Genomic DNA, 25,968 nt, shown 5'->3' on the forward strand with positions numbered 1-25,968 from the left:
CCAGGGATCACAGCAGCACAGCCCATTCCCAGCATGCTGGTCAGGTACAATGTAACTTCAATATGTTAGAATAACTGCACTTCAATTTATACTTTTGAAACCTGCGTCAGAGCTGTGAGTTCCACGTCTGGCCCAAATTCTTTTATTTGCACTTGTATTAGTTGTTTAATGAATACCTGATCATCACAAACAGCAATCGATGTGGATGTTAAATATCATATAATAGTACAGCACACAGAAATATCTCTATTTGTTGCCAATATCCTTTGAGCAGTGGTTAATTTGTTCTTTTTTTTCTCTCTCTCTCTCTTTTTCAGAACACATAAATGGTGATCCGTCATGCAGCATTAAGTCACCCTGCATGCAGGCCTGAGCAGAGCCATCTGTGTGCTCCCCTCTGTGCTCTGTCACTGCAGGGGGAACATGAGGAGAGGCTGCATGCAGGAGCTGGCATTCAGAGGTGATGAGCCCCCTGCGCTGTGCAGCAGACACACTGGGCTCCCCGTGCAACGTAGGCAAGTGATGGGCTGCACTGTAACAGCATAGCACCATCTCTCTCCTCTGCCGCTCTTCCCTGTTCCAGCTGAATACCATCACGGCTCAGTGCTGGCTCTCCCTCCCGGCAGCAGCGATGCCAAGCTGGTGGAGGAATCTGATGCTTTGCCTCCGCAGGATGGAGGATGCAGGTAAGAATGAAGCTTTTTTTTTTGCTCATACTACAGCGTTCTCTGCCGTTTACTACAAAGGGCTGGTGTAGAATGGGAATTCCCTAGATGGAATCCAATGAGCGGAGGAAGTGTGTGTTTCGGGGGGGAACGGAGAAGCCTTGCGAGGTGGTATAAAACCGACACAAATCATAAAGACAAAGAACTAAGCAAAATAAAGAGACATTGGGCTTTATTTAATAAGGGAAAGAGGAATGATTGTGCACAAAGTGTAGTAAAGGTAATAACAGGCAGAGGATACATTTCTGTCATTCTTCAAAGATCCCTTGCCGGATTCATTCTTCCAAACAATGGCACTAAACCAGACAGAACGGGCGTTTATGTGATCCAAGGGTGCCATACACCCTGGAGAAGAATCTTCTTTGTTCAATTAAAAGAAGTAAAGGAAGACAAAACACAGATGTAGATGAAAGAAAAAAAAATGCAACACACAACATGCATAGATACACCTTTATGGCAGACAGGGAGGTGTCAATTCAGCATGTTTTTAATTATGATTTCCAGATTACAATTTATCTATTTTAAACTGTAGCTCAGTATTTTTTATTAGTTTTATTATATATTTATTTAAATCTAACTAAATGTCATTAAAATGCATTAAAAACAAAATTGTGTGCAAAGTCTTACAACTTGTTTCACTTAGTATTTCAGATACATAATACTTTAACCACTTGCCGACCGCCGCAAGTACATATACTGCGGCGGTCAGCCCCGGCCAGGCAAAGTGACGTACCGGTATGTCACTAGCCTGTCATTGGCTTGTGAGCCAATAGCGGGCTAGTTCCCTAAAAAGTGAGTGCGTGTGACCGGCGGACCCGATGTCCGCCGGTCACTCGCGATCGTTCCCCGGGAAGGGAGAAAGGCAGGCGGCTAATGTAAACAAGCCGCCTGTCATTCTCCCCTGTGTAAAAATGGAGATCAGACGGTTCTAGTATGTAGGACCGTTGATCTCTGTTTTTACACTAGTAGCCATGTCCCATCACAGTTAGAAACACGCCCCTAGGACACACTTAACCCCTCCCTCTCCAATACAGTTAACCCCTTCCCTGTCAGGGTAATTTTTACAGTAACAGTTCATATGTATAGCACTGATTACTGTAGTAATGTCACTGGTAACCCCAAAAGTGTCAAAAATGTCAGTCAAGGGTCCAAACTGTCCGCCGCAATGTTGCAGTACCGCAAAAAAAAAAAATCGCAGATCTCCGCCATTACTCGTTAAAAAAAAAACCCACCAAAAATGACAAAAATCTTTCCCTTTGTTAGTAAACGCGATAACTTTTGCGCAAACCAATCAAAATATGCTTTTTGCGATTTTTTTTTTTTACCAAACATATGTAGCATAAAACAAATTGGCTGAAAATGTTAAAAAATTTTGATTTTTACATTTTTTTCTTGGGGAATTTCATATAAAAAAATGTGAAAAATATTGTTATTTTTGCAAAATTTACGCTCTTTTTTTGTTTATAGCACATGATCAAAAAATCGCACAGGTGATCAAATACCACCAAAAGAAAGCTCTGTTTGTGTGAAAAAAAAGGACGTCAAATTTGTTTAGGTACAGCGTCGCACGACCGCGCAATTGTCCGTTAAAGTCACGCAGTAAAAAATCGCAAAAAAAACCCTGGTCAGGAAGGGGGTAAATTCTTCCGGGGCTTAAGTGGTTAATAATCCCAAAGGGAAATTATTATGCCCTCTAAGCCTGTCCCCTGCCCGCATGTTGCAAAAAAAATGACCATTGCCCTCTATGTGGAAACAGTGGTCCCTCCGTAGAGGTTTGAAATACCCCCTTGCTGAGTCACACTATGGGGTTGATTTACTAAAGGCGAGTACTATAGGCTGTAAACTTTACAAGTCCAGTTGCTCCAGAGATTAGTAAATGAGGTGAAGTTTTGCTTTGCGAAGAATACCCAATCACATGCAAGGAATATTTAATTTAAAAAAGTGTTTTTGCTTGCTGCTTTCCTGCTTGGATGATAGAAGTCAGCAGAGCTTTTCATATATTGGGGTGAATCTAAAAAAAGGTAAATAGACTGTGCACTTTGTAAGTGCAGTTGCATGCTACAAAGTGCAGTTGTTCTCTGCAAGGGCATTTGCTTCAGAGCTTAGTAAATGAGGAGAAGCTTTGCTGACTTCCCCAATCACGTGCATGCAAAAAAAAAAAATGTTTTTTTTAAATTTTTCTTGCATGTGATCGGGTATTCTTTCCAGAGTGAAGCCTCGCCTCATTTACAAAGCTCTGGAGCAACTGCACTTGCAAAGTGCACAGTCTATTTGTCTTTAGTAAATCCACCCCTATGGCTCTGCAATCAGCAAAATTGAATGCGGCTTGCCAGACCTCTGCAGAGAGACCACTGCTTTCACACATAGAGCAAAGGTCTTTCTGTGCAACATGCTGGTCGAGGACAGGCTTTTCTACTCAGCCTGTGGCTGATTCTAAAGAAAACATAATGTAAGACTTTGGGGTTGATTTACTAAAGGCAAGTAGAGGGGTGGATTTACTAAAAATAAATTTGACTCTGCACTTTTGCAAGTGCAGTTGCTCCAGAGCTTAGTAAATTAAAAGAAGCTTAACGTTGCAGAAAATTCCCAATCACATGCAAGAAAAATTTAACAAAAGCATTTTTGTTTGCACATGATTGGACGATAGAAGTCACCAGAACTTCTCCTCATTTACTACGCGTTGTAGCAATTGTAGAGTGCACAGTCTGTTTGCCTTTAGTAAATCCACCCCAGACTGTGCATTTTTGCAGTTGCTTCAGAGCTTTGTAAATGAGGCGAAGCTTCACTATGAAAATAATACCCAATCACATGCAAAAAAAAAAAAACATTTTTGCTTGTATATGATTGGATGATGGAAGTCAGCAAAGCTTCCCCTCAATTACTAAGATCTGGAGCAACTGCACTTTGTAGCGTGCATCTGCACTTACAAAATGCACTGTCTATTTGCTTTTAGCCTCTGTTCACATAATGGCGTCTCGGATTGCAGGCAGAATCGCAGCAATTCTGCCCACAATCTCAAATCATTGCAAATCGCGGGACGCCCGTGCGATTCCCGTGACTTGCAATAGCACCCCATACGTGGGGCGATTTTGCCGTGATTGTCGCCCGATGGATAGTAGTGAAGAAAAACAAAGAGGAAGAAGAAAATGGGCATTTTAAACAGTGGTTCCCATGGGTATATCAGTATATATATCACACAAATGCATATATATTTGTTTAAAGTATATATATGAAAAATAAGCATAAATGCCAGGGATACATACAAGTGGTGTCTGGGTCTCCCAAGAATCCATTAGTCCAACCGCTGGATTAATGGATTCTTGGGAGACCTAGACGACACCACTTGTGGGTATCCCTGGCATTTATGCCTTTTTTTCATATACAATAGATTAGTTGCCACTTGTTTGAATGCGACTATGATCTCTAACCTAGGTGGTTTCACCTTTAAATGTTGATGGTTCACACAGATTTTGGGCAACATTTTGAGTCCCGTTCCTTAATGTTTGAGCATGTTTGCTCTCTTCATGCAGATATTATATCTGATGATTGGTTCTTGTTTGTACTTGATATCAGCAAGGTGAAGTGCTAATTATGGTCTCCCCCTAGCTCGAACACATCCAACGCACTCAGATGTTTTGATTCAGACACGGATAATGAAGTCCTGAAAAAGCGTCCTGTGCCGCGAAACATGTTGGCAGATTCAGTGTGATATGTATTATTTTATGGCTACATGGTTACATAGTTACATGGTAGTTGAGGTTGAATAAAGACATCAGTCCATCCAGTTCAACCTGTATAGGTGTGTGTGTGTGTGTCAGTGGCCTGCTCCTTTCCCATAACCCTGAATGTTGTGATCTGTGAGATGCACATCTAAGATTCTTTAAAAGTATCCATACTCCCTGCAGCTACCACCATTTGTGGAAGAGAGTTCCACATTCTCACCGCCCTTGCAGTGAAAAACCCTTTATGCAGCATAAGGCTTAACCGCCTCTCCTCTAATCTCATTGTGTGGCCACGTGTCTTCTTGCGCTCCTTGGGACTAAATTGTTTTTTACCTATGCTGGGATCACCGTTGAGGTATTTGTAAATCGCTATCATGTCCCCTCTCAGGCGTCTCCTCTCCAAGGAGAATAAATTAAGCGATTGTAATCGTTCCTCATAGTTAAGGTCCTCCAATCCCCTAATTAGTTTAGTTGCCCTTCTTCGGACTCTCTTCAGTTCCAGCACATCCTTTCTGAGGATTGGCGACCAGAATTGGACAGAATACTCCAAGTGTGGCCGAACCAGGGTTTTATAAAGTGGTAGGATTATAGTTTTATCTCTGGAATTTATCCCCTTCCTTATGCATGCTAATATTCTGCCGGCTTTGACAGCCGCAGCCTGACATTGCATGCTATTACTTAGTCTATCTTCTACTAGAACCCCCAAATCCTTCTCCATTCTGGATTCCCCCAGAGGCTCCCCCCCCAAAGCATGATTTGCGTTTATGTTTTTTGCCCCCAAGTGTAATACCTTACATTTCTCCACATTAAATCTCATTTGCCATATAGTTGCCCACTCTGTTAATTTGTTCAGGTCTTTCTGTAAGATTTCTATATCCTGATGAGAAGTTATTGCCCTGCATATCTTTGTGTCATCTGCGAATACTGAGATTGAGCTACTGATTTCGTCCTCTATGTTATTGATGAATAAATTAAACAAAATTGGTCCCAGGACTGAGCCCTGGGGGACCCCACTTACCACTGATGATCCTTTGACACGTATATGTGTTTTTTTTATATATGTGGGCTTATAGTTGCCCTTATCTTTTTGATACAATATATTGTATGTATTAATAAAAACTCTTTTTTATAAAAATATATATGCATTTGTGTGATATACTGTGATATACCCATGGGAACCACCATCAAAAATGCCCATTTTCTACTTCCTCTTTTTTTCTAAAAAACGGAATCACGGACTATGAGCTGTAGGTTGTGCTCCTAGAAATAATGTCAAGGCTTAATTTTCAGTCTTGCAAGAATAGCGCCTCCCAGAGTACCTTCGGATCACAATTAAACATAAGTGAACATTAAATGCTCTTCTTTTTTTTTTGGGGATAACACTGAGGAGCAGGAACGGGACAAGGGGTGGGCAGGAGCGACGGGTTGCCCTGGGGGCAATAGTTTATTGCAGGGATTGGGGGGGGGCGCCTTGACCCTAACCCTAAGGGCAGGAGGGGGCATAGTTTGGTATCCTTGCCCTGGGCTCTGGATGACCTTGTCCCGGCCCTGCCGAGGAGCACCGGGGTATTCTAGTTTCCAGATGTGTCACCTGCAATGTGTAAATGGCTTCACAGTGATCTTCTGGTAGTGTGTTCAGCAATGGATCTCACTGGAGGAAAATAAAGATCTTCTCCGGTTAGGAAAGTAATGTCAGGTGTTCAAATCCACAGCAAAAAAATGCCTGTAAATTCAATCAGATGGATAAACCCAAACTGCAATCTCCGCTAGAGATCCAAAAAATAAAGAATAACTCAATGTTTTGTGGACAAACATCCCTTTCTTGTCAGGAGTACAATATACAAAGTAACAAACAGCCTAAATCTCATGAAAGCATTTACCGAAACTGAACTGATCTGAAGATACTCTAAATGGTGCAATTGTCCCTTTTCTTGCTGCATTGTTTAAGGCTAAGTTCACATCTCTGCGGGTGGGGAATGCATGCAAGTTTGCATGCGTTTCCAACCTGCAGAAAAAATAGTGCACGTGGGGTTGCTCCATGTGATTCTGTGCAGCATGATTTAAAAAGACGGTCAGGTACTTTTTCCCTGCATTTCTTGCAGGTAGGGCGGCACATTGTAATGAATGAGCTGCCCTAGCAGTGATGTTCATGCGCAAATGCACTCACACAGGTCTGAACGGAGCCCAATCCAATCTCAGACAGACTGAATGTTTTGTGACAGCCTTGAAACAAGAAGTCAACTACCCTATAGAGATGATTGTTTTGCTACCTGCAGCTATAGGGCTTTTATGTGTGGCATTTGTAAGGCTGGATACACACTATACAACTTTTGTTGTTCAATTTCCTTTAGATTTACCTTCCACTATGTAGTGCAAGGGCCGGCCTGATTGCATACCAATTGAAAGTGTTTAGGTTTGACCTCATTTTATATGGTTTTGTTAAATCTAAAGGAAAAAATCTAAAGACAATTATATAGTGTGTATCCAGCTTAAGACAAACTCCTGTTAGTCTTGACTGGGGTTTGGTCACTCGCAGTACTTAGGGGTCTCAAGGATTCACACAGTTATCACAAATAAGTCCTGTAATTTGTGTACTGTAATAGGTTTACTTTCCCCAATCAGGAAATTCATAGCTCCCAACTGTCCCTGAATTTGAGGGACTGCCCCTGATTTGGAACAAAGTCCCTCTTTCCTCCTCATTTGTCCCTCATTTTTGTCTTTTTTTTTTTTTTTTTTTTATATATTTCTTTATTGAAAGTTTTCGACATATAAAATTTTAATACATACCATTTCATTTCAAAAGAAAGGAACTTTTTGTCCCTCATTTTGGTCTAATCCATATAGTTGTATATAAAATACACTTTTTATCTTTCGAAAAGTGTTTCCCAGTGCCAAACCTTTCATGCAATTTCTAAATTGCTGCCGTTGTAAATTTTACAAGCCAGTATAAAGGAATAGTAATGGTAAAAAAAAAAAGCTAACCTTTTTTTTTTTTAAGTCTCCTTTAAGGGGGCGTGGCAGGGATGTGTGTCCTATACCTACATACTTTTCATAATAGGTGACCTTCGTTGCCATCTCAAAAAGTTGGGAGGTATGGGAAAATGGCCACTAGATGGAGCTGACAATCAGGAAGTAACCATATTATACAAATTATGGGGATTATTGGTGACGGATGTGCGAATACTTGTGATACTCACAGAGCAAATTTAATTTTTTTTTTTTTTTTAATAAATAGACCCCTTCGTGTCAAAATATTTTCTGGCTTTTAACGCCTCTAATTCTAAGTCAATAAAAGACAGTTTTCACAGTTTAGAATAATAAGATAACTGTAGTTACTGTGGATTATCACATTTGTGCACTGCTCCTCTGATGCCTCCAAATGTTATTGTCTAATTGTAAGAATTACTGTTTTTTTTTATTATTATTATTACTTAAAGAAATTGATGCTCATATCATGTGCAATAATGTTTTCATTCAAGAAAAATGAAAGAGGGTTTGGGACTTTGAATGAGAGGCAGGACAAATGTCAATGTTACCTTTTCACCAGGTTAAACAGTATACTGCATGATAAAGCAGAAAATGTATATTTTCCTAACCAATTCTAATGTGTATTATATGTCCGCACAGATATATATAGTACGGTAGTTATTTCATTTTATTTTATTTAACTGTGTTTATTTAAATAATTATTTTAATTATTTATTTCATTTCATTTAATTTATTTATATTTCTATAATTTATTATTTTATTTATTTAGGTGAATGTTAACTTTTGTTTAAAGTGACCCTGTCGCACGTAGGTCGAAGTGAGACTAGCATAACCTTGTAAAAGGATAGGGTTAAAGTGGTTTTAATCCTCTTGAAATGAAAAATGAACAAAGCCTATCCTTCTATAGTGTGTACTTTCCTCAATCCAAAGTACTTAGTGTGATTTCTGTCTGCTGTCTTATTCCTCTGCTATCTACATGAGTCACTTCAGACAGTTTATGCCAACACTAAACAATCCCTGGAGATGGCCCTGCCACCCTCCAGCACACAACAATGGTTGACAGCATCAGCTGTGCATTTTTCCCAATGACTCTGTGTTTACCCTCCACTCAGGTCTCAGATTACACTTAGCTCCCTCCTCTAAGCTGTGCAGGGTGTGACATCAGATTTACGCCTTCTGCTTTCTGAAGCTGTGTAAATTTCTTGAGTTTGAGGCCCTGTTCACACCTGAGCGTTTTTCAGCTCGTAAAATGCTCATCTCTGAAGTCTCAAAATGCCTAAAAGCAAAATCCCATTAATTTCAATGGCCCCTGTTCACATATGAGCGTTTTGTCGGCTGAAGCAGGGATGGTACTACCAAAGATAGTTGGATAAGTGGCCCGCATCCCGTAATTGTTGAACAACAAAGAAAAAAAACCCTAGGAGATGGGACTCACACTGAGGCGACACAACTTCGGGGGGCGACCTGTGAAGTCACGTGCAGCGCGACTACGGCGCGACTTGCAGAGACTTCACATAATGGAAGCCTATGCAAGTCGCTCCGAGGTCGCCCCAAAGTAGTACAGGACCCTTTTTCTAAGTCGGAGCGACTTGTGTCGCTCCTATTAGAACGGGTCCTGTACTACTCAATGGACCGCAACCGACCGCGACTTGTCAGGCTGACAAGTCGCGGCAGTGTGAATGGGCTCTTAAGGGCACAGAATGGTACAAGATGTAAAACAATAGAAAAATATTTATATATATATATATATATATATATATATAGATAGAATAAACACAGTAAAAAGTCATGCGGATTACAACAAACCAAGTGCGGTTGTACATAGATAACCCAACAATCTGTTTGGTAACAGTGGAGAAACAGCCAACGCCTTTCGAGATATCAGACAATTTTCTCTTCGTCGGGGGTGAAGGGTTATGATGAGTACAGTAGTATCCATAAAAAATATACAACCAAATTGCACACCGCATGAAATTAAAAAGCCGACCGTTGGACTGGTTTGTTCAGGCGCTCAAACATAAAAAGCAATCCAGGGAAGGGCCTAGACTCCTCCACGAAAACAACCCTCCACCAAAAGGGCCAAAATTGAACCAATAAGTAATTGATGTGAAGCCCAGTAATCAAACCATATAGAGGCGAATCATATACAGGGAGCAGTCACAGAGGGTGATAAGCAGGACAGGTGAAGACCCTGGTCATACTGGTAGATGGTATTCTTGTGTCCAAATGTGTGAGAACTAAACCAGATGTCACCTGAAGCTCAAAAAAGTACATGAGCTTCTTTTTTGACAGATTACAAGCGTTTTTGTTAGATGTCAATGTCTGCCCCCAACACCTGTATAAAGCATCAGAAAAAACGCCTGGAAAACACCCAAAAAAAAAAGCCTGAAATATGCCCAAAAAACACCTCAAAATTATACGCTCAGGTGTGAATGGAGCCCTAATGGCAGTGGATAAGAGAGGGCTACTGATAAACAGGTACAACTTATGTAGGAGGATTTGCTTCATCACCTGCGGATAGTCATTTCACTGGGTATATGTGAGGGTTTACCTGTCCGGTGGGTTATGAGGTAACTCTTTTAGCAGCAGTGTATTAATAAATCAGGCTAATAAAAAATGTTTGTAAACATATATATTTTATTAACAATTCATTAAAAATTGGTTCCACATGGGATAAAATATAAGCTCCGGTTACAAAAAAAAAAAAAAAAAAAAAGATAACGAATGTGTAATTACAGAAATAATCGTGATTGTCACAACACCCTTGGAAACATCCTACTCCTGCGGTGCCCAAGGACATACTGGGACCATGCAGAGAGAAGATCCCTGAAGAAGACCACGACTTTAAATGGGTCGAAACACGTTGGAGTATTCTATGATTTGGTAGTTTCCTATGCTACCATGTACAATTTTGTCTTGCTGTTTGATGATATATTTTTGTTGTAACCAGAGCTTATACTTTTATCTCATGTGGAACCAATGTTTAATGAATTGTTAATAAAATATATATTTTTAATAAAAATGATTAGCCTGATTTAATACACTGCTGCTAAAAAACCTCTGGGGGAATTTTTTCTTGCCTTTTTTCAACAATTCGGGGTGTGCAGCGCTTTTAGCTCCTCATGTGTTCCTTAGGCCCCTTTCACACTAGTGCGCCTTGTGTCGCGATTTTGGACCGCAAAATCGCATGACAAGTCGTTTTCCATTATTTTCAATGAACCCCATTCATATCTGTGCATTTTGAAGTCGCACCGACTTCAAAGTAGTTCCTGCACTACTTTGCCACGATTTGATTGCGTTTTGAGCCATAGCCATAGCTTTCAAAATCGCGTCAAAATCGTGGCAAAGTCGCATCAAAATCGTGGTAAAATCACGTTGTATAAGTGTGAAAGGAGCCTTATTCTGATAAGGTAACTCGTTGCTGTTCTTTTGAGCTCCTGGTGCTGCTGTTCCCCAAAATATTTCTGGATGTCAGTTAGCCCCCCCCCCCCCCCCTCGTGGACTGCTGTGATTCCTTCTACTGACCCCCACATTGCCACAGGACAGGAGCAGCCGCAAGTATCAGATATTTAACATTCTGCACCCCCTGTCCCCCCAAAAGTCACTTACATGTAGCAGCCAGGGAGAAGCAATGCGGCGGCATTTCAACAAACAAGGAAAGTAATCCTTCTTCTTTCACAGGGTGTGCATTGTGTGGTTCCGGTTCCGGTTCCTTTAACTCACCACCTGCCAAATACAAGGTCATTCTAGTCTCACTTCCATCAGCCAACGTCAGGGCCACTTTAAATGACGAAATACAAAAACTAAACACAACTCACATGTGTGAAGGTGTCACGAGGCAAGAACAATGATCACAATTGTATACAATACCCAGTTTTACGTGTAGGCAGCACTTATGCTATTAAAAAAAAGCCTTTAGATGTCAGAAAGTGAAAGCTTTCAGGTATGAGTACATAAGAATAGGTGCTAGAGTCTCCAAACCAATACGTAACAAAGTCAATTGCCCACTCAGTGACAGATTGGTATCGGCAATGATTTTGATTGAGATCTGGTCAAATAAAGGTGCACCGAAAGAACAATAATAAAATAATATCTACTTTATTATTGTAATAAAAAAATCATATACCTAAAAGGAGTCATTTTAAATCTCAGCCTTTTTTTATTATACCTTTTAGGTTTAGGAATGACTCCTTTCATATATACATTTGCTATTAACATGGTAAAGTTGAGACTATTTTGTTACTGTATTTTTTTTCAATCGCACTCATTATTGGTACAAGTGAAAGCATTGTATGTGATTTTGTCGATTTTATTGTATGCCGTCCTTGTGCAGTTCTGTGGTCAGAATATGCTGTGTGTGATTAAATATTACAACGTTTTGTCTCTTAGAGGTTCAAAAGGCCTCAGTTATGCTTTGCCATCAATGAAAAGACAAGAATACTAATTGAGTACAGATAAAAAAAACAAGGTAGCTCCAATGGTAATAAATTTAATCAACAGCAATAAAAGTCCATAATGAGGTTGAAAGGAAGATTCGTCCAACACCAGTGAGTAGAGATGGAATATAATTTATAAATCACCCCGTGCATATGCCAAACTGCTTACCAGACCCTCAAATTATAGAGCGGTCATACATGGCAAATGTGGCAGATATTCAGCAGTAGCGACACCAGATATCAGATGAAAGGGCAACTTTCAGCAATTGGTGAAGAGTTAATACCTCAGGATAAAAAAGACTGCAATGGTGTAGTAGGTTCCAAAATAAATGCAATTTATTTAATTTGCACTTACATACGTAGGGCTCCGCCTAACGGGTTTCGTCATCAATATAACATCATCAGAGGCACCTCTCTACGAAACACAAAAGGCGGAGGCCTACGTCGGACGACAGCACGCTTAGTATACCACGGTCTCTTCAAATTTGTTCATATGCCGGTTTTCTGCTGATTTTATGTAAGTGCAATTCAAGTAAATTGAATTTTATTCTGGCCTATTTTGTAACTTGCGGGAGGGCTCACTATGCTGATCAACAATTGGGCATTTTCAATTTTTTTCGGGGGTCCCTTACCTTATTGTCAGGGAATTTTTGATTGTACTTCCTCCTTCTCCCCCCTCTGTGGCCACGGCCACCGACATCACTTCCACCTTTGCATTGCATCCTGGGAGCTGTTTGTCATCACTACCAGGAGGCTGGAGTCAGGAAGAACTCCCGGAACACTCCCTGGATTTAGGAAGAAGGACACAGCAGATTACACTGCGGCTTCAGATGCCCACGTCTAAGATGGCCGCGCCCAGACAGCGTTTTTAAAAGTAAGATTTTGACTAAAATCCAATACTGTACACCTTGTAAGTATGAGAATAGCGGTTCTGTAAAGGGCGATGGATTAGTATTATATGGGTATTTTTAGTTAAAAACGATATTTGAGGCCGGAACTCCGCTTTAAGAGTTAACACCCCAGGATAAAAAAGACTGCAATGGTGTAGTACATTCCAAAATAAAATTCATTTATTTGAATTGCACTTACATATGTAGGGCTCCGGCTTATGCGTTTCGTCATCAATTTGACGTCATCAGAGGAGCTTCTCTACGAAACACGTAAGGCGGAGCCCTATGTCGGATGACAGCACACTTAGTATACAGCGGTCTCTTCAGATTTGTTCATATGCCAGTTTTCTGCTGATTTTATGTAAGTGCAATTAAAAATAAATGGAATTTTATTTTGGAACGTACTACACCAGGGGTGTTAAACTCAATTTAATTGCGGGCCGCATCAGCATTATGATTACCCTCAAAAGGGCCGGTCGTATCTGTAAGACTAGATGTCAAGAGCATCCCCTACCCTTACATAAGACGTCAAGAGCCTCTCCACCATCAAAAGTTGAGTCCCCCACCCTCCCTTACATCACAGTGCACCTCCCATACCTTGCGGTGCTGCTGGGAAGAAACTGGAGGCATTGCTGGAAAGCAGAAAGTATAAGGTCTGGAGGAGGACTGGAGCTCTCCTGCAGCTACAGGAGAGGTGCGAGGGCCACATAAAATTGCCTGGAGGGCCGGATTCGGCCTGCGGGCCTTGTGTTTGAAACCTGTGTACTACACCATTGCAGTCTTTTTTATTCTGAGGTGTTAACTCTTCACCAATTGCTGAAAGTTGCCCTTTCATCTGCTATCTGGTGTCGCTACTGCTGAATATCTGCCACATTTGCCATGTATGACAGCTCTATAATTTTAGGGTCATTTCTATCTGGTAAGCAGTTTGGAATACCCACGGGGTGATTTATGAATTATATTCCATCTCTACTCACTGGTGTTGGACTGCAATGGTGTAGTACGTTCCAAAATAAAATTCAATTTACTTGAATTGCATTTGCCATGTATGACAGCTCTATAATTTTAGGGTCATTTCTATCTGGTAAGCAGTTTGGAATACCCACGGGGTGATTTATGAATTATATTCCATCTCTACTCACTGGTGTTGGACTGCAATGGTGTAGTACGTTCCAAAATAAAATTCAATTTACTTGAATTGCACTTACATAAAATCAGCAGAAAACCGGCATATGAACAAATCTGAAGAGACCGTGGTATACTAAGCGTGCTGTCGTCCGACGTAGGGCTCCGCCTTATGTGTTTCATAGAGAGGCGCCTCTGATGATGTTATATTGATGACGAAACGCGTGAGGCGGAGCCCTACGTATGTAAGTTCAAATTAAATAAATTGAATTTATTTTGGAACCTACTACACCATTGCAGTCTTTTTCATCCTGAGGTGTTAACTCTTCACCAATTGCTGAAAGTTGCCCTTTCATCTGCTATCCGGTGTCGCTACTGCTGAATATCTGCCACATTTGCCATGTATGACAGCTCTATAATCTGAGGGTCATTTCTATCTGATAAGCAGTTTGGAATACCCACGGGGTGATTTATGAATTATATTCCATCTCTACTCACTGGTGTTGGACGAATCTTCCTTTCAACCTCATTATGGACTTTTATTACTGTTGATTAAATTTATTACCATTGACGCTACCTTGTTTTTATATCTGTACTCTATTGGTGTGTCATCTTACCTTTATGGTTGGCTGCCTCCTATTTTATTTAATTTATGTGTAGTGTGTTCCAAGCGCATATTTTTCTCTTTTTAAATGAAATTGTCTAAGGATACTAATTGCTGTTTTTAAAGATAGCTGACCTTTTAAATTGAAGGTGTATACACTTGGGTCAGGCACTTGTCTTTTGGGTATATTATGTCATGATATGTTATTTAATATAATTTGTGGACTGTTGTTGGTCTTATTTTATGTCATGATGTGTTGTCATTTAAGACCATTTGTGGACTGTTGGTCTTATTTTATGTCATGATATGTTGTTATTTAAGACCATTTGTGGACTGTTGTTGGTCTTATTTTATGTCATGATATGTTGTTATTTAATATTATTTGTGGACTGTTGTTGGTCTTATTTTTTTATTTTTGTTGTATCTGTGCAGGCTTGCATATGAAAGAAGATATGAATATTTATATGTAGTTTCCAGGGTGTTTTTTTTCTCATAGAATTTGTGCAAGTACTCCCCCTTCCCGAGTTACCCCTTGTCTCCATCCCCTACCCACCCCCTACCCACCTCTGAGCACCCCCCCCTTACTTCTACCCTCTACCCACCTCCCAGTATTGTTCCTTTTAGAGAGTACAGAATAACCGATCCCCCCCAGCAATATTAGACCCTTCCAGCAATAATAGACCCCTCAGCAATATTAGACCCCTCGAGCAATAATATACCCCCCAACAACAATAGCCCCATCCCCTAGCAATAATAGACCCCCTGCAACAAATTACTCCCTCAGCATCAATAGACCCCCTCCCTTAACAGTAGATCCCTCCCAATAACAACTGACCCCCCAGTAACAACAGATCCCCTCCAGCAATAATTGCCCCCCCACCCAGCAACAATAGACCCCTCCAGCAATAACATACTCCCCCAGTAACAACAGACCCCCCAGCAATAATATACCCCCAGCAACAAATTACTTGCTCAGCATCAACAGACCCCCCTCCAACAGTAGATCCCTCCCAACAGCAACTGACCCCCTCCAGCAACAATAGATCCCCTCCAGCAATAACAGATCCCCCCAGCAAAAATAGACTCCTCCAGCATTAATAGACCCCCCAGAAATATTAGACCCCTCCAGCAATAATAGACCCTCCAGCAATATTAGACCCCCTCCAGCACAAATAGACCCTCCAGAAATATTAGACCTCCAGCGGTAATAGACCCCCCCTCAACAAATTACTCTCCCAGCATCAATAGCCCCCCCCCATCAACAGTAGATCACCACCAGCAATAATAGACCCCCTGCAACAATATACTCCCCCAGCATCAATAGAACTCTTCCTCAACAGTAGAACACCCCCCAACAAAAATTAATCCCCCTCCAGCAACAATAAATCCCCCACCAGCTATAATATACCACCCCAGCAACAATAGAACCCCCTACAACAAGAAAAAATATCCCTCCCAACAACAATTGGCCCCCTCCAGCAACAATTGACCCCTCCATCACTAATAATAACCTATCCAGCAACAATAGAACCCCCTGCAACAACTTCCTCCCCCAGCATCAATAGACCCCTCCCTGCTGTCCAATCCCCACTGTGTGCCCCCCCCCCCGTGCACTGGTTTCCCCCCCTCTATTTCCTGCTGGCAGCTGCTAATACACAGTACGATTCTTCAGGATGGAGTGTGGGGGAAGGGTCCGGTAATTATGTCACATTTGCCAGCCCCTTCCTTTCCTGAATGAACACAATCAGTGATTGGTACTGAACACCCACTGTGTTCATTCATAACTGAAGCATAGGAAGCTGTGTTTTTTTTTTTGGGGGGGGGGGGGGGGGCTGTCAGGTTGGCTGCATAGGGCCCTGTGGTTTCTAACAGTAACCCTGTCTGCGTTCTGCATACAGCCCAATAGCGAGTACCACAGAGTACAACATCCAGTCATCACGTATCTCGGCCTGCCAAAGATTTTTACAGGCTGTGGGGCTGAATGCTGCACCTATACCTCCTGGGTGCACAATAACACAGGGATTTGATGCACAGAGGCTATACACTGTGTGTGCATGAGGCCTAAGATTTGAAATTCCAGTGCCTTCTAAACATGTCTTTTTGATATCATGCTGGCTACACACACTGCCCCCCAGCTATGGGGTTCGAATAACAGTCTCATATAAAAGAGCTTTGTATTTAGGAAGAATGCTGCACTGTATTAGTCACTGAGAAAAACAGAAATTTTAGAGTTCTTGCTTGTTCTTGTGGTGCATAATTCAGGGATGCTTTGCTTCATATACGAGTATACAGTATATTATTATGGTAAAGAGGCTTTAGGTATCTTTTTTATTGTTTGTCTTTGATGCTAACTATGTAGCTGCTTATTTTCTTTTTTTGTTTTCCTGTTTGTACATGTACTGACTGTGTGTGTCTAATGAAAAAAAAAAAATGTAGTTTCATGTAAAAAAGAAAAGGAGAGAAAATAGTATAAAAATAAAAAAAATTAAAAGGTATACATTCAACCAATAAACCCTGTATGGATCATTATTATAGTACAGGATTATTATAACAAGTTTGTACAGCGCTTTACAACATAGGCTGATAAAGCTTGGTCCACATCACTGTGACATGTACTTTGCATGTAGATCAGCCCATTCATTTCAACCCCATTAGACGTTATCTGTGACGAAACGTGTAGGGGTTCTGTGGCGGTGACGTCATCATGTTTTGCATCATCTGATTGGTTGGAACGGTCCTTAGTCAGAGACACGAGAAAAGCCCACAGGAATACCGCTCCACAAGCCAATTTTATTCTATTTCAATCCTGGAGTTTGTAAGTGCACTTCTTTATATACTTTTCAATAGTTTCATGATTTAATGCACTATGCCAGCGCTTTCTGTTTTATATCCTCCAGAATCTGTCTGTGCCTGTTGACTGGCCTTTCCATCTTTTGAGTGATATGTTGATTTACGCTTCATCTGACCACCTATAATATAGTGGTCTTAGAATCTGGTAAGCAGATTTTTACTACTCACCTTGGGTGTGAAGTTATCATTCCTAGTAGGGATCGTCCGATTATCTGTAAGGCCGATATGTCGAGGGCTGATATTGACTTTTGCCGATATATCTGTATCGGCCCGGAACTGGCCGATATTCCAAATATTCCTCATGTAAGGGTAAAATGATGTCTTATAGCATAATTCTGTTTACAAATGTTATTGAATATGCCACTCACATATGTACAAATTAAAGATATAAGCAATGAAGTGATGTCATGACATCACTTCCGGGTACTGGCGTCAGATTCCAAAAAATGACAGCCTTCAAAACAGCTAAACTTGGCGTTTTGAATGCCTTTAAGTGCAGAGGAGGGGTTTGGGGTGTTTTAGACCCCCAGATCCCTCCACAACAGTAGCTGTCAAGTGATAAAAATAAAAAAAAAATTTTTTAAATGTACGAAAATATTGGCCATTATTGGCCGATACCGATATGCATTGGCCAAAATATCGGTATCAGTATCGGCAACGAAAAACCTATATCGGTCGATCACTAATTCCTAGTCACCCTTCTACTTACCTTAAACGTTCACATCTGCTATCACCGGTGGTCCGCTCTCTTGCTGGAATAGCTTTTGTGGATTGAGGTTTCTACATATCTATTGGACTTTTGTTTTTATAATATTTATATACCTTTTCATTAGCGCTGCACTTTCCTTGCATTTATTTCAATTGGCTAACCAACCTGCAAAAATGCGGCCCTTTTTTAAAATCACACCGGACCCCATTGTGCTGCATGAAAATGTATGCAGTTTGCCGATGCATGGGGGTGGTATTAGGAATTAAAGGGCTAAAGAGCAGCACATTTCTCTTGCATGTCAGAAATGCAGCAATTTTGCGTTTGTTCCCTTCATGCAATAATGTGAACATGGCCTTAAGGGTTACGCTGCGCCCCCTTATTGCTCAGATTAGCACTGTGCTGGGCAGTGTTTATATTCAGGGGCTTGCAACTACATAGTCCATAGAGATGAATGAGGAAGCCCAGCTCAGATTTCCTATTCATCTCTATGTAGCTTGTGCCCCCTCCTGCACTCTGCAGCAGAGGGGTCAGTAGGAAACTGACAGTGCAAAGAGGGGCTGCGCTTCATCTGAGGTCAGATTTTCAGTATACTTGCTAAGGAGGTCAAGGAACCCATACATACAGGTTTTTTTGTACAAAAGTACAGCTGTCTTTTAAGTCAAGTAAATCAAATGATCCACCAAAATCAAAGTGATAAAAGGTATTGGCTTACTCTAAAGACTGCAGACTTCAGCACATGGATTTCTTGGTGTAGCCCGATCTCCTGTGTTTGGAATTTTTTTGTAAACTATAATGACCCGTCCTTTCTATGGTGGAAGAAGGTCCACCCTGTGATATTTGCCCCGGGCCCAGTTCTGTGTATTTTACCTGATAAATAATGGGCAAGGTCAAGTTTTACTGTCATTTCATATTTCAGTGAAAAGGTTAGATCCTACTCAAATATACAACTGAACCGAATGCAACATCCAACCCATTGACTGAAATCCTGTACTAGATGTGATTATACCTTCATATTTTAAACTGTTTGTTTAGTACTTTTATGGAAGATAGATAGATAGATAGATAGATAGATAGATAGATAGATAGATAGATAGATAGATAGATAGACAGACAGACAGACAGACAGACAGACAGACAGACAGACAGATAGATAGATAGATAGATAGACAGACAGACAGACAGACAGACAGACAGACAGACAGATAGATAGATAGATAGATAGATAGATAGATAGATAGACAGACAGACAGACAGACAGACAGACAGACAGACAGACAGACAGACAGACAGACAGACAGACAGATAGATAGATAGATAGATAGATAGAGAGCAAATGATTAAAGATACTGCACTACCAAAGTGTAGGAATAGTGCAAACATAAAAAAAACAATGAAAAACAATAATAAAGAAATGAAGACGATAATGAAAAATTGGAACACCTACTGTGTTCCCACAGTAAAAATATCAAGTAGTGTAAAATTTAGTTGTGCAGCCTATAAAAAGTGTTTTTAAAACGTAATAGTACTGATTATAAAAATAGTCATGCTTATGTGAATCTATTTAAACCAACAATCGAAATTCATAAAGTGATAAAGTCCACAATCTCCTAAATACAAAAAAGTACATGTATAAAATAAGTGACAAACCTATAATGTCCAATCGTGATATTATCCAAAAAGTCCACTTCCTTATTATAAATGAATCCACATGTAGTGGTATGTAGGAATATAGAAATTATGAAATCAGCGCACCTGAGCAATAATAATGATGAAAGCTGCTATGCACCAAGGGTCAATATATCAAAATCCCAAATAATACAAATATACAATAAATAGTGCAGCGCTAGTAACTAAATATAAAATATAAAAGTATAAAGGTAGAAAGTCCCAATGTGAAGAAGTGTGATCATGCACAAAAATGGTAAATGTGCTCCGCTTAGTGCATCCAACACCCGGTCACACAGTCTCCTCACCTCAATATTAGCTCCTGTTTCACCAGATGGGCTAATGTGGCTTTTACACTGTCTCAAAGTTCAGCGTGGTCCTGATCCAGATGGCATATCTCATAAGACCGCAGATCCTAAACCAGGGGACTCTCTGTGCAATACCAGACCACTTCCTGATGATAATAGGGCAAGCAAACTCCAATCCTCAAGAATTCCACTCAGCCATAAAAGAGAGAAGAGGTCTGGACATAGTGCTTTATCCCTCAAATGATACTTTATTGATATACATGTATAAAATTACCTGAAATTACACTGAGCACAGTGCACTAAGTACGCCTGACAGAATGACACTCCGATCACGATGGATGGCGGGTGATGTCACCGGCCCCTCTCCCTCTGTATGCATTGCGTTCCCTGGGTGGGACTTGCTCTTCCTCGCTGAGAAAGTCCCGCCCAGGGACGCAACGCGTACGGAGGGGGAGGGGCCGGTGACGTCACCCGCCATCCATCATCCTGTGCATCTTCTGGTCTGTTTCAGGTCCCAATTCAGCCACAAATTTGGACCATAATGGGACCTGAAATGGTGAACAGGGACGCACTGGACCCCCTGCTGTGAGCCGATTCGCACAGAAGCGTGAACCCAGTCTAATGGAGGTGGAGCACTCTATATTCCTACATACCATCATGTGTGGATTCACTTATACTAGGGACATGGATTTTTTAGATATCTTGATTGGACATTATAGATTTGTTACTTATTTTTTGTTAAAAAGATTGTAGACTTTATCACTATTTGAATTTTGATTGTTGGTTTAGATAGATTCACATAAGCATGACTATTTTTATAATCAGCATTATTTTGTTTAAAAAAAACACTTTTTGTATTCAAATCTTTTATTTATGTGAAAGACAAATAGATAGATAAAAAGATAGATACAGGGTTTTTTTTCAGCCGAAACTTGGTGAAACTCAGTTCCACCACCTCTGGTTCAGGCCTCGGCAACCTGCTCACCACTATCAGTAGTAAACACAGAAGTCCGGCTTGTCTCCAAGTGGCTCCCACTGAGTGCAGGATGGGGGCAAGGGAGATGCAGGTGCATAGGGTGCATTTCAGGTGTTGACACCCCCACTGGATGATCTCCCTGCAAGTGGGAGAGGCATAGCCACCTACATCAGGGAGGTGCTAGAGTCGGTTGGGTGCTTCAGCCTAATACAGCAACAAAAGTAAGACCTGTGGAAAATGGTGGAGCTTTTAAGGGGAGTGGGAGCAGTGGAGGGGGGTTTGTATTCAGAGGTCAGACCTGAAGAGGGGTGAAAGTGAGATGTGGATGGGGGATGCAGAGGTAAGCATCTGTGGATGAAGGCTGAACTCTGCACTCTGTGTGTAGCGCACCCCCAAACTCTGCACTCTGTACGTAATGCACTCCTGGTATTAACCACTTAAGCCCCAGCCCTATTTCGGACACTTTTTGTTTACAAGTTAAAATCAGTATTTTTTCCTAGAAAACTACTTAGAACCCCCAAACATTATATAAATTATTTTAGCAAAGACTCTGGAGAATCAAATGGTGGTCATTGCAATATTTTTTGTCACGCGGTATTTGCGCAGCGGTCTTTAAAACGCCATTTTTTTTGGAAAAATTTTGAAAAATCACATTTCACTGCATTTAAAAAATACTAAACAGTAAAGTTATCCCATTTTTTTTGTATATTGTGAAAGATGATGTCACGCCGAGTAAATAGATACCCAACATGTTACGGTTTAAAATTGCGCGCACCCGTGGAATGGCGACAAACTACGGTCAATAGAAATCTCAATAGGCGACGCTTTAAACTTTTTTAACGGTTACCAGTTTAGAGTTAGAGTGTAGCTCTTTTTTTTAATTATTGCTCACGCTCTGACGATTGCGGCGATATCTCACATGTTGTGTGGTTTGAACAGCGATTTCATTCACGGCTCGACTTCCGTATACGTTTTTTTTGTGTGCGTGAGCTAACGGTGACGGCGGCGGCTAAAATTTTTTTCTTTTTTTTTCCTATTTATTTATTTATTTTTTAAACTTTATTACAGGTTTTTTAAAAAAAAAAAAAAAAAATCTGATCACTTTTATTGCTGTCACAAGCAATGTAAACATCCCTTGTGACACCAATATGCAGTGACAGGTACTCTTTATGGAGGGATCGAGGGTCTAAAAGATCGGGACCCCATCGAGCCGGCGGACGCGCCGGCTGGGTGCTCGGGTCTCCCGGTGGGACGGGAGGCCCGTTAAAAGTCACGGAAGGCGGCAGGAGGGGGGGAGGACGTTCCCTCCCGCTCACCCGGGTAACGATCGAGCGGCTCCCGAGCCGCATCGGTCGTTACCAACGGAAAACCAACCGTTGCCACTAAACCACAGTACTGGGATGATGCCTCTAGCTAGAGGCATCATCCCGGTATAACCCCGCAAAGTTACCCGACGTATATATACGTTACTTTGTGGTAAGCAAGTTAACCACTTGCCGACTGCCTAACGCCGATCTACGTCGGCAGTCAGCCCCTCACAGGCAAAATGACGTAGGGCTACGTCACTAGCTTGTGAGGGTCTAGGGAGTGAGCGCGCGCCCCCGCTCCCGCGTGGTCACGGACCCCCCCCCACGCGTGTGACCGGCGGACCCGATGTCCGCCGGTCACTCTGCGATCGGCGGGGGAGAGGGAGAAAGTCAGGCGGCTTGTGTAAACAAGCTGCCTGTCATTCTCCCCTGTGTATGAAGGATGATCATACGGTTCTACTATGTAGAACCGTTGATCACTCTTCATACATCTGAAGCCACAGCCAATCACAGTAGAAAGCACGCCCCTAGGGACACACATAGCCCCTCCCTTTAAAAAAAGTTAACCCCTTCACTGCCAGTGTATTTTTACAGTAACAGTGCATATGTATAGCACTGATTACTGTAGAAATGTCACTGGTAACCCCAAAAGTGTCAAAAATGTCAGTCAAGGGTCCGATCTGTCCGCCGCAATGTCGCAGTAGCACAAAAAAAATCGCAGATCGCCGCCATTACGCGTTAAAAAAAAACAACAAAAATGACAAAAATCTTTCCCTTTGTTAGTAAACGCGATAACTTTTGCGCAAACCAATCAAAATACGCTTTTTGTGATTTTTTTTACCAAACATAGGTAGCATAAAACAAATTGGCCGAAAATGTTAAAAAATTTTGATTTTTACATTTTTTTTGGGGGGAATTTCATATAAAAAAATGTGAAAAATATTGCTATTTTTGCAAAATTTACTCTATTTTTTTGTTTATAGCGCGTGATCAAAAAATCGCACAGGTTATCAAATACCACCAAAAGAAAGCTCTGTTTGTGGGAAAAAAAGGATGCCAAATTCGTTTAGATACAGCGTCGCACGACCGCACAATTGTCCGTTAAAGTCACGCAGTGCCGAATCACAAAATACCCCCTGGTCAGGAAGGGGGTAAAATCTTCCGGGGCTTAAGTGGTTAAATGCCCCTTTAAGACCCTGTTTGTGAATTTTGAAAAAACCCACTATCTGATTGGTTTGGAGAGTGTTTGGGGGAAGGGGGGGGGGGGGACGGGTTTTGGGTTGTAGTTGAGATGTCCAGAAATAAACTTTCTTGCTGCACATGATTGCAGTTTGTTGTATGTAGATAATCTCTAGCAGTCACTTTCTCGGGGTAGGATGTTCCGGAGGAAATAGCGAACAGTCAATTGTGTGTGTCTAATGTGCAGAAAGAAAGTGTATCTTGTTAAATATAGCATCCATCCGGCAACAATTCCAGCTCTGCTCACTTTACTCACTGCTCTGCGAGGCTCTAATACTGCCTTTAGTCTGATGTGGATTGTACATGTGAAGAGAGGCGTAATGGTTCCAAATAAGTATTAATTCGTCTCTCTAAATGACTGAAGTCTGATCTAAAGGAAAAGTACTGAAGAGAAAAACGTGGGTTTATGTTTAAAGCTGAACTCCAGAGTTTTAGGAACGCAGGCAATCATTTCAGAAAACATTAAATGCAATTAACGCTTTTAAAGTAATTCTGTATCTGAACTGGATGACATTTGGTTTGCTCTGTGCACCGTGTATCACACAAATTGCATTTATTTTCTTAATAAAATATTTTTTCTGCTGTTTTTTTATCCTTTTTTCTATCTCAGTGCTGCTGATCTCTTAAAGGAAACTTTTCCCCCGACCTTTCATTTCAACAACGATCTCACCAGAAAATTCTATATGCATCTAAAGTGGAATTCAAGGCTAGAACCAACGGCCCCCATCCCACTTCTTACTCCTATACTACCTACCCTATAGAAGGAAGGTGCATATACTTACCTATTCTCAGAGTGCACTGATCAAGTTATGTGATTGGCTCACAGCGGCCGGCTTAAAGGGGAAGTGGGAACAGCCGACAACAGGTGCATCATAGAAAGCCTATGAGTGATGTCACCACCCAGGTATTCCATCAGTTGTAATGGGTGCTCTCTCCATACCCCTTAAGCAGGCTGCTGGGGAGATCACGTGACTGCACCAAGGCGCTCTGATAGTAAGTAAGTATATTCATCTTCCTACCACAGGGTAGTTAACATTGACTATTATTAATTCTTATGCTACTAGCATTAGTAAATAGATGAGAACTTTTTTACAGTTGCTTTCTGGTTTCTTGCCTAGGCCAAAATTATGTAATTTATCCCAGGAGTCTTCATGGGACGAATGGGGGGGGGGATACATAGCAAGGTCCATAAAGACATGGATGAGCTAGTTTGGGGTGGAGGAACTTGACTGGCCTGCACAGAGTCCTGACCTCAACCCGATGGAACACCTTTTGGGACAAATTGGAGCGGAGACTGTGAGCCAGACCTTCTCTTCAACATCAGTGCCTGACCTCACAAATGCGCTTCTGGAAGAATGGTGAAACATTCCCATAGACACACTCCTAAACCTTGTGGACAGCCTTCCCAGAAGAGTTGAAGCTGTTATAGCTGCAAAGGGTGGGCCAACTCAGTATTGAACCCTACGGACTAAGACTAGGATGCCATTAAAATGTATGTGCGTGTAAAGGCAGGTGTCCCAATACTTTTGGTAATATAGTGAATATTAATACGATTTGGATCCAACATTACAGGAAGATTACATAGGAATTCCCTCCCTCACTTCAAAGTGGCATCAAAGTAGTACTCGAGTGACCAGCAAGTCGCCAGGGAGTCACCTGGCAAAGTCTCACCGTAAGTCATGTAGTGTGAACCGAGTCTTCTTACATAAATTATTGTTTCTTATTATCTTATAACTCTACCCCTAGACTTAAAGCTATTCCTCAATAGCGAACAAAAATCATAAATCCACTTTGTGTGCACCAAATGTCTCTGCAAACCCAGACATTGCCATATAAAAGTGGCTGTGACATCACCACTGTGCTGTACGTAGCCTGTGCAGAGAGCAGCAGGCCCCACCCACTACAGGCCGTCTGAAGAATACTACAGAAGGGGGCGGAGACAAGACCAGTCTCCCTGCACAAGGAGAGAGAGCAGCAGTGAGCGGTCTTTATTACAGGAAGTCTCACACTGGATTACTGCACAGATCTGGAAGAAATACACAAAGCTCACGAGATTCAATGAGGAAAACACATGACTCCTGTACACAAGAAATAATTCTCAATCCTGGAGTTTAGCTGTAACAAAAATGTAACCCTTGCAGTGTGGACGGGCACCATTTCTAGGGTTTAGCTGGAGCTGGGCTTTATCAGAGATCAGTAAGAGGCAAGTGCAACACGAACAGGAACGTTTTGTAATCGTCATGTGAATTTGCCATAATAATTATCCTATTTCCCGAGGGCTTTGTATATAGAAATCCTGTTAGACAATGCATAATTCCACCCCAGCCGGCTTATCAAAGACTTCTCTGCTCCACACTGGGCCTTTTGATGTGAACATGAAGTGGAGAGCCAATGGAGCCTCGTTGAGTGTGTCTGGCGTAAAGA

At 41.4% G+C, this 25,968-nt stretch overlaps 1 protein-coding gene across 1 annotated transcript in view; it reads left to right on the top strand.

Annotated features, from left to right (window-relative positions):
- Positions 1 to 357: 357 nt before the first annotated feature.
- The window catches only part of GRIP2 (glutamate receptor interacting protein 2), a 653,251-nt gene continuing 627,640 nt past the window's right edge, over positions 358 to 25,968 (top strand). Inside the window, exon 1 of the mRNA XM_082265350.1 lies at positions 358 to 686. Within this exon, the coding sequence (XP_082121476.1) occupies positions 632 to 686 (55 nt within the window). The 5' untranslated portion in view covers positions 358 to 631. The remainder of the gene's footprint in view (positions 687 to 25,968) is intronic.

The sequence above is a fragment of the Pelophylax lessonae genome, assembly GCF_965119305.1.
Source record: "Pelophylax lessonae genome assembly, chromosome: 8".
Taxonomy (NCBI): domain Eukaryota; kingdom Metazoa; phylum Chordata; class Amphibia; order Anura; family Ranidae; genus Pelophylax; species Pelophylax lessonae.